Source organism: Bison bison, unplaced genomic scaffold, assembly GCF_000754665.1.
Source record: "Bison bison bison isolate TAMUID 2011002044 unplaced genomic scaffold, Bison_UMD1.0 scf7180017864277, whole genome shotgun sequence".
NCBI classification, from domain to species: Eukaryota; Metazoa; Chordata; class Mammalia; order Artiodactyla; family Bovidae; genus Bison; species Bison bison.
The window spans coordinates 99,448-108,202 of record NW_011494849.1 but is presented as its reverse complement, the minus strand read 5'-3'; the positions used below and the strand labels follow the sequence as shown (position 1 = coordinate 108,202).

The following is an 8,755-nucleotide window of genomic DNA, read 5'->3' as shown; positions in this document are numbered from 1 at the left end:
TGTCATTAGGGTTCTCATGAATGGCTGTTAAATGGAAAGATTCTGACTTTGGTGAACGTATGATACACGACGATGCCATCACTGGGTCTAGGACTGGCTGGCATCAGGTTTTAGGCTTTAGTTGGAGCCGAAGGTCTTCTCGGTAGCCAAGAGTCAACAAAGAGAAGAAATAATAACGGTAACATTTAAATAGTTTTTATTCTGAGGCATTATCCTAAGCACTTAATGTATACTGACTCATTAAAGTCACATAAACTCTTTTTAATGAACTTTGTTAATTTTATCCTTTTTTAATTGGAGGAGAGTTGCTTTACAGTGTTGTGTTTTTCCTCTTCAACAACATGAAATCAGCTATATGTATACATCTATTCCCTCCCTCTTAGCCTTCCTTTCACTCCCTCACCATTCCAACCTTCTAGGTCATCATAGAGCACTGAGTTGGGCTGCCTGTGTTATACAGCAGCTCCCCACTAGCTATATTTTATCCATGATAGTGTATCTATGTCAATGTCACTCTTCCAATTCATTCCATTCAATCTTTCACACCCTTTATCCACAAGCCCATTCTCTATGCCAAAATCTGTATTCTTGTTCTGCAAATAGGTTAATCAGTACCATTTGTCTGGATTCAATATATGTGCATTAATATGTAATATTTCTTTCCTCTTTCTGACTTACTTCACTCTGTATGACAGATGCTAGGTTCATCCACATCACTACAAATGACCCAATTTGCTCCTTTTTATGGCTGAGTAATATTCCACTGTACACATATTCTATATCATCTTTATCCACTCATCTGTTGATGGACATTTGGTTATTTCTATGTCTTGGTTATTGTAAACAGTGCTGTAATGAATATCAGAAATGAAGTGAAGTCTCTCAGTCGTGTCCGACTCTTTGCGACCCCATGCACTGTAGCCTACCAGGCTCCTTAGTCCATGGAATTTTCCAGGCAAGAGTACTGGAGTGGGTTGCCATTTCCTTCTCCAGGGGATCTTCCCAACCCAGGGAATGAACCCGGGTCTCCCACACTGCAGGCAGACACGTTACTGTCTGAGCCACCAGAGAAGCCCCTGCAATGCGGTGGGGGCGGGGGGTCTCTCAAAGGAGTCAGCTCCTCGCATCAGGTGGCCAAAATATTGGAGTTTCATCTTCAACATCAGTTCTTCCAAAGAACACCCAGGACTGATATCCTTTTAGATGGACTGGTTGGATCTCCTTGCAGTCCAAGGGACTCTCAACAGTCTTCTCCAATACCACAGTTCAAAAGCATCAATTCTTTGGCACTCAGCTTTCTTTATAGTCAAACTCTCACATCCATACAGTGACTACTGGAAAAACCATTGCCTTGACTACACAGACCATTGTTGACAAAGTAATGTCTCTGCTCTTTAATATGCTGTCTAGGGTGCTCATAACTTTCCTTCCAAGAGGTAAGTTTCTTTTAATTTTATGGCTGCAGTCACCATCTGCAGTAATTTTGGAGCCCAGAAAAATAAAGTCAGCCACTGTTTCCCCATCTATTTGCCATGAAGGGATGGGACCAGAGCCATAATCTTAGTTTTCTGAATGTTGAGCTTTAAGCCAACTTTTTCACTCTCCTCCTTCACTTTCATCAAGAGGCTTTTTAGTTCCTCTTCATTTTCTGCCATAAGAGTGGTGTCATCTGCATATCTGAGGTTATTGATATTTCACCCAGCAATCTGGATTCCAGCTTGTGCTTCTTCCAGCCCAGCGTTTCTCATGATGTCCTCTGCATATAAGTTAAATAAGCAGAGTGACAATATACAGCCTTAACATACTCCTTTCCTAATTTGGAACCAGTCTGTTGTTCCATGTCCAGTTCTAACTGTTGCTTCCTGACCTGCATTCAGGTTTCTCAAGAGGCAGGTCAGGTGTCCTGGTATTCCCATGTCCTTCAGAATTTTCCACAGTTTATTGTGATCCACACAGTCAAAGGCTTTTGCATAGTCAATAAAGTAGAAATAGATGTTTTTCTGGAACTCTCTTGCTTTTTCAATCATCCAACAGATATTGGCTATTTGATCTTTGGTTCCTCTGCCTTTTCTAAAACCAGCTTGAATATCTACAAGTACATGGTTCACATATTGCTGAAGCCTGACTTGGAGCATTTTGAGCATTACTTTACTAGCATGTGAGATGAGTGCAATTGTGCAGTAGTTTGAGCATTCTTTGGCATTGCCTTTCTTTGGGACTGGAATGAAAACTGACCTTTTCCCATCCTGTGGCCACTGCAGAGTTCTCCAAATTTGTTGACATGTTGAGTGCAGCAGTTTCACAGCATCATCTTCTAGGATTCGAAACAGCTCAAAGGAATTCTATCACCTCCATTAGCTTTGTTCATAGTGATGAATGCTTCCTAAAGCCCTCTTGACTTCATATTCCAGGATGTCTGGCTCTAGGTGAGGGTGAGTGATCACACCATCGTGATTATTTGGATCGTGAAGATCTTTTTTGTACAGTTCTTCTGTGTATTCTTGCCACCTGTTCTTAATATCTTCTGCTTCTATTAGATCCCTACCATTTCTGTGCTTTATTGAGCCCTTCTTTGCATGAAATGTTCCTTTGGTATCTCTAATTTTCTTGATGAGATCTCTAGTCTTTCTCATTCTATTGTTTTCCTCTATTTCTTTGCACTGATTCCTGAGGAAGGCTTTCTTATCTCTCCTTGCTCTTCTTTGGAACTCTGCATTCAAAAGGGTATAACTTTCCTTTTCCCCTTTGCTTTTAACTTCTCTTCTCACTTCTCTTCTTCTCACAGCTATTTGTAAGACCTCCTCAGAAAGCCATTTTCCTTTTTTGCATTTTTCTTGGGGATGGTCTTGCTCCCTGTCTCCTGTACAATGTCACAAACCTTTGCACTCTATCTATCAGATCTAGGCCCTTAAATCTATTTCTCACTTTCACTGTATAATCATAAGGGATTTGATTTAGGTCATACCTGGATGGTCTAGTGGTTTTCCCCACTTTCTTCAATTTCTGTCTGAATTTGGCAATATGAAGTTCATGATCTGAGCCACAGTCTGCTCTTGGTCTTGTTTTTGCTGACTGTATAGAGCTTCTCCATCTTTGGCTGCAAAGGATATAATCAATCTGATTTCAGTGTTGACCATCTGGTGATGTCCATGTATAGAGTCTTCTCTTGTGTTGTTGGAAGAAGATGTTTGCTATAACCAGTGTGTTCTTTTGGCAGAACTCTATTAGCCTTTGCCCTGCTTCATTCTGTACTCCAAGGCCAAATTTGCCTGTTACACCAGGTGTTTCTTGACTTCCTCCTTTTTCATTCCAGTCCCATATAATGAAAAGGGCATCTTTTGGGGGTGTTAGTTGTAGGAGGTCTTGTAGGTCTTCATAGAACCATTCAACTTCAGCTTCTTCAGCATTACTGGTTGGGCCATAGACTTGGGTTACCATGATATTGAATGGTTTGCCTTGGAAATGAATAGAGATCATTGTGTCATTTTTGAGACTGCATCCAAGTACTGCGTTTCAGACTCTTTTGTTGACTATCATGGGTACTCCATTTCTTCTAAGGGATTCTTGCCCACAGTAGTAGATATTACTTTTGAATATTCGATTATTGTCTAAATAATGTTAATATTAAATAATCTAAAGGTAGATTAGATTATTACTAATGATTAGAAATGCTAAGTAATTTGCCTAAGGTCTCATTGATAGTAAGTGTTTGAGCTAAGACTTACAGTCAGGTAGTACAACTCCAGAATCTATGCTCTTAACCACTATGTTTATTTCCTCTCAAAAACTTTTTTTTTTCCTCTCAGTTCAGTTCAGTCGCTCAGTCGTGTCCAACTCTGTGACCCCATGAATTGCAGCACGCCAGGCCTCCTTGTCCATCATCAACTCCCAGAGTTCACTCAAACTCATGTTCATCGAGTTGGTGATGCCATCCAGCCATCTCATCCTCTGTCGTCCCCTTCTCTTCCTGCCCCCAATCCCTCCCAGCATCAGAGTCTTTTCCAATGAGTCAACTCTTCACATGAGGTGGCCAAAGTACTGGAGTTTCAGCTTTAGCATCATTCCTTCCAAAGAAATCCCAGGGCTGATCTCCTTCAGAATGGACTGGTTGGATCTCCTTGCAGTCCAAGGGACTCTCAAGAGTCTTCTCCAACACCACAGTTCAAAAGCATCAATTCTTCAGGGCTCAGCTTTCTTCACAGTCCAACTCTCACATCCATACATGACTACTGGAAAAAACATAGCCTTGACTAGATGGACCTTTGTTGGCAAAGTAATGTCTCTACTTTTGAATATGCTATCTAGGTTGGTCATAACTGTCCTTCCACGGAGGAAAACGTCTTTTTATTTCATGGCTGCAGTCACCATCTGCAGTGATTTTGCAGCCCAAAAAAATAAAGTCTGACACTGTTTCCATTGTTTCCTCAATAATTTCCCATGAAGTGATGAGACCAGATGCCATGATCTTCGTTTTCTGAATGTTGAGCTTTAAGCCAACTTTTTCACTCTCCACTTTCACTTTCATAAAGAGGCTTTTTAGTTCCTCTTCACTTTCTGCCATAAGGGTGGTGTCTTCTGCATATCTGAGGTTATTGAGATTTCTCCCGGCAATCTTGATTCCAGCTTGTGTTTCTTCCAGTCCAGCATTTCTCATGATGTACTCTGCATATAAGTTAAATAAACAGGGTGACAATATACAGCCTTGACATACTCATTTTCCTATTTAGAAGCAGTCTGTTGTTCCATGTCTGTTTCTAACTGTTGCTTCCTGACCTGCATACAAATTTCTCAAGAGGCAGATCAGGTGGTCTGGTATTCCCATCTCTTTCAGAATTTTCCACAGTTTATTGTGATCCACATAGTCAAAGGTATTGGCATAGTCAATAAAGTGAAAATAGATATTTTTCTGTAACTCTCTTGGTTTGTCAATGATCCAGTGGATGTTGGCAATTTGATCTCTGGTTCCTCTGCCTTTTCTAAAACCAGCTTGAACATCTGGAAGTTCATGGTTCACGTATTGCTGCTGCTGCTGCTAAGTCACATCAGTCGTGTCCGACTCTGTGCGACCCCACAGATGGCAGCCCCCCAGGCTCCTCTATCCCTGGGATTTTCCAGGCAAGAACACTGGAGTGGGTTGCCATTTCCTTCTCCACACATATTGCTAGAGAACTATAATTAAAACAGAAATAAATGTAGTCAAGTGCTTAGAGTTAAAGATGACTGTTGACCTTAAATGTCTCCAATCCTGGAGAAACAGAGTTAGGGGGAGAAAAAAAAACAGGTAGGATTCAAGAAGACTCTAGAAAACAGATTCAGATGGACATTCAAAGACCAAATCAGTCCTACAACACCACCACTCTCCTTCTGCCGGAATATTCCATCACAGCTACTCACTCTTGGTAATGAACCTTTTCTGCATCTATGGTTAATTTATTAGGATACATATTAGAAGTGGAATTATTTGAGTCCACGGGGAGCAATAAATCAATGAGAATTATAATTCTAATCAGAAATGACAAGGACGCTTACAGCAATGATGAAAAAGTAAAACTACCATTTCTTCAATGATGTTACATTGCAGATACCCTTCTTGGGATTTCAAATATGCTACTCATTCAGAACAAATCTACAAAACAAAATGTTGTGGAGATTAAGATTCAGAAACATTGTATACCTTGTCCAAGCTCACAAATTAATAACTGGCAGATGCAGAATTTAAAGGAAGTCACATTTTTATTCATTTTTTATGGCTGGAAACATTTTGTTGTATTTCCTTCTGATATTTTTAAATAAATAAAATGGCACAAAAGGTTGTAAGTAAATATGGAAACAATTTAAATATTCATCAACATAAGAATATGTCAATTGTCAAATTCATATGCAGAAAACGCTCTACAGTAGTTAAATCGATTAGGTCTACAACTATTAAGACAGGCTAAAAATTATATTAAATAAACAACTTGTAAAAGATACTGATAATTCAACATATATATAGTGTAAACTAATACATACGACATTTATAATATTCTTAAAACTCATAAAATACAAACTAAAATTTTATGCATGCATGCATATGAAGTTATATAGATACATATTAACTTCAACAAAGTTATTAGCTCCAGAGGAGGAGAACAAGTGAGGAATAAAACTGAGGAGTGATTTTGTAGATTACTGAAAATTTTATTTATTTAAAGTATCAGAAGCAAATAAAACAAAATGTTAATATTTGCTATTTTAGAATACAAGTATTAATACATTATTGCTTGACATATTAGTTCTCTGGTATACCCAAAATAATTCACAATTTTAAAATAGGAAAGGAGAAATAGGTATGAATGTAAGTAAACATGTTTATTAGATAAACAATTACCTGGTTTTGAAAATTAGCTGGGAAATCAACAATCTTAGAAGAGTAAGGTAGTCAAGTCAGTAAGATAGAGATCAATAAGATCCTTTCATGTGGTAGACTGAATAAATGTCCATTTTTCCTAAATGGATGAACAGTTTTAATGATTATCTAACTCAGTATAAAAGATTTTTTTTTAAATAACATATTTATTTTTTTAAATAACATATTTTTCAAACTTTGCATGAAAGAATAAACAAATAAGACTAAAAAGAATATTGTTAGGGCCTTACTATTCAGATATCAAAACTTTATAAAGCTACAACCAAATGTTACACAACGTTATTTCTAGGTTCCACATTATGAAGTGGAGTTAATTTTCTAAGTTTAATTTTTCTGTATTTTACAATAGTTTTTGTAACATGTATTTATTTTTTATGATTAGCATTAAAAAGTTATAAAACATTTAAAAGGTAAAACCTCTCACTGTATGCTGAGCTTCCCCCAAACCAATGACCCAGATTTCAGTTAAAACTCTAACAAGTCTCTTCTTATGGTTAAAATAATCAGTCTCCTCATGAAATCTAGAAGGAGCTACAACCAAATGTTACACCAGTTTATTTCCAGGTTCCCTATTATGAACTGGAGTTAAATTTTCTAAGTTTAATATTTTCTGTATTTTAGAACAGTTTTTGTAACATGTATTTATTTTTTATGATTAGCATTTAAAAGTTATAAAATATTTAAAAGGCAAAATCTCTCACTGTATGCTGAACTTCCCCAAACCAGTGACCCAGATTTCAGCTAAAACCATAACAAGTCTCGTCTTATGGTTAAAATAATGAGTTTCCTCAACACTAACATTTAACTTTCAGACCTATAGAAGACAGCAAGAAAACCCAAAGGATAATCATTCCTGAGCATAACTTCTTATTCACACATTGGCCACCATGCTGCTGGGTAAAAACCATTGCTCCTGATTCTTATTCATTTTGATTCATGCATATAAGACACATGGCAAACCAGAGAAAGCTTTTTAAGGGAAATTTTTAAGGAAAGGAGCACAGAGTATTACTTCAGGAAATGTGATAACATTTAGGACTCAGTTTCACTTTGTTGCTATAAATGACAGAGAACCTCACTTTAGGGAGTCTCGTTATTTATGTCAGCATTCAATTTATTAGGAAATCTTGAATACTGTTAGCAAACCCAAAGACTAGCTCCATGACAAGAGGTCTTCCTAAAGTGACATCAGGTGCTCAATGAAATGTACCCTAGAAGGACCTGCTCTCTTCACAGCTAATTAAGTTTCATGAGGATTCCAGAATAAAAAGTGCAGAAGAGAACTGAATGAGGAATGAGATAAATGTTACCTGAGAAATGCGAAGGCTGCCTATGCTCTTCCCATATTCTGGTGCTTCTCAAATGTGAAGCCCTAAGCCAAGATCAACAGGACAAAACTCTCCAGAGTTAACAGAGTGCCACAGCAACTGTTGCCATGAGCCCTCCTGACAAGCTCCCAACTCCATATTAGGTAAAACATCCACCCTGTAGCATCCTGATGAGACAGTTAAAGCTTAGGGCCCTTTAAGGAGATGAACATTCTCACACATGCTTTCCTTAAGCCTTGTGCAATAATGTATCTTGCCAGAAAACTGGCCTTTCTTTAGGTCCCAAACTAATGACTACCCAACAGGATGTCTTCCTCATGGAAATGCTTTTCTTATACTCTATGTTAATAACTATAATTGTAACAAATCTTGCCTAGGAACATGTTTCTCAACAGCAGTATGTATGTCTTGCCCAGAAACACGTTGCCCTGAACTCATTCCTTCTGGTTAATCTTGTACTGAATTTATCTCAGGATACATGCTTTGGGAAAGGGTCTAATGGAACTCTCACAACCTTAAAGTATTCTTTGTATCTATTCTCAGCCGCCAGTTTGAAAAGTACATAATGTTTAAACTAGCGAGGTAGGTACTCTTTTACCTCCTTAGCGACTTAGCTAGCAGCAGCAGCAGCAGCAGCAGTGCCTTTTGCCAGAGAAGGAAATGACACCCCACTCCAGTACTCTTGCCTGGAGAATCCCAGGGACAGGGGAGCCTGGTGGGCTGCCACCTATGGGGTCGCACAGAGTTGGACACAACTGAAGCGACTTAGCAGCAGCAACAGTGCCTTTTGCTGGAGGCTTTCTTTATCCTTTTCATTCTAATAAAACTGTTACACAAAGCTCTGGGTGACTAAGACTGTCTTTGGTCCCGGAATGAAGTTTTCTCCTTCGGAGACCACGGATCCAGTTGGCACCATTCACCAAACACTGTAAGCTATCACTGACCAATCACCTAGCACCACCCTTCCAGCAGGAAGCTATAAAAATTGGCTTGTAGCCTATGAAAGGGTCAACTCTCC

The 8,755-nt window shown here is 38.5% G+C and overlaps 1 protein-coding gene across 1 annotated transcript in view; it reads right to left on the bottom strand.

The window, feature by feature from the left end:
• CA10 (carbonic anhydrase X) overlaps window positions 1–8,653 on the bottom strand; it is a 737,308-nt gene extending 728,655 nt beyond the window's left edge. The window contains exons 1-2 of the mRNA XM_010848877.1: window positions 8,571–8,653; window positions 7,720–7,781 (exon numbers count right to left, since the gene is read on the bottom strand). Of these exons, the coding sequence (XP_010847179.1) occupies window positions 7,720–7,781; window positions 8,571–8,653 (145 nt within the window). The remainder of the gene's footprint in view (window positions 1–7,719; window positions 7,782–8,570) is intronic.
• Window positions 8,654–8,755: the final 102 nt, after the last annotated feature.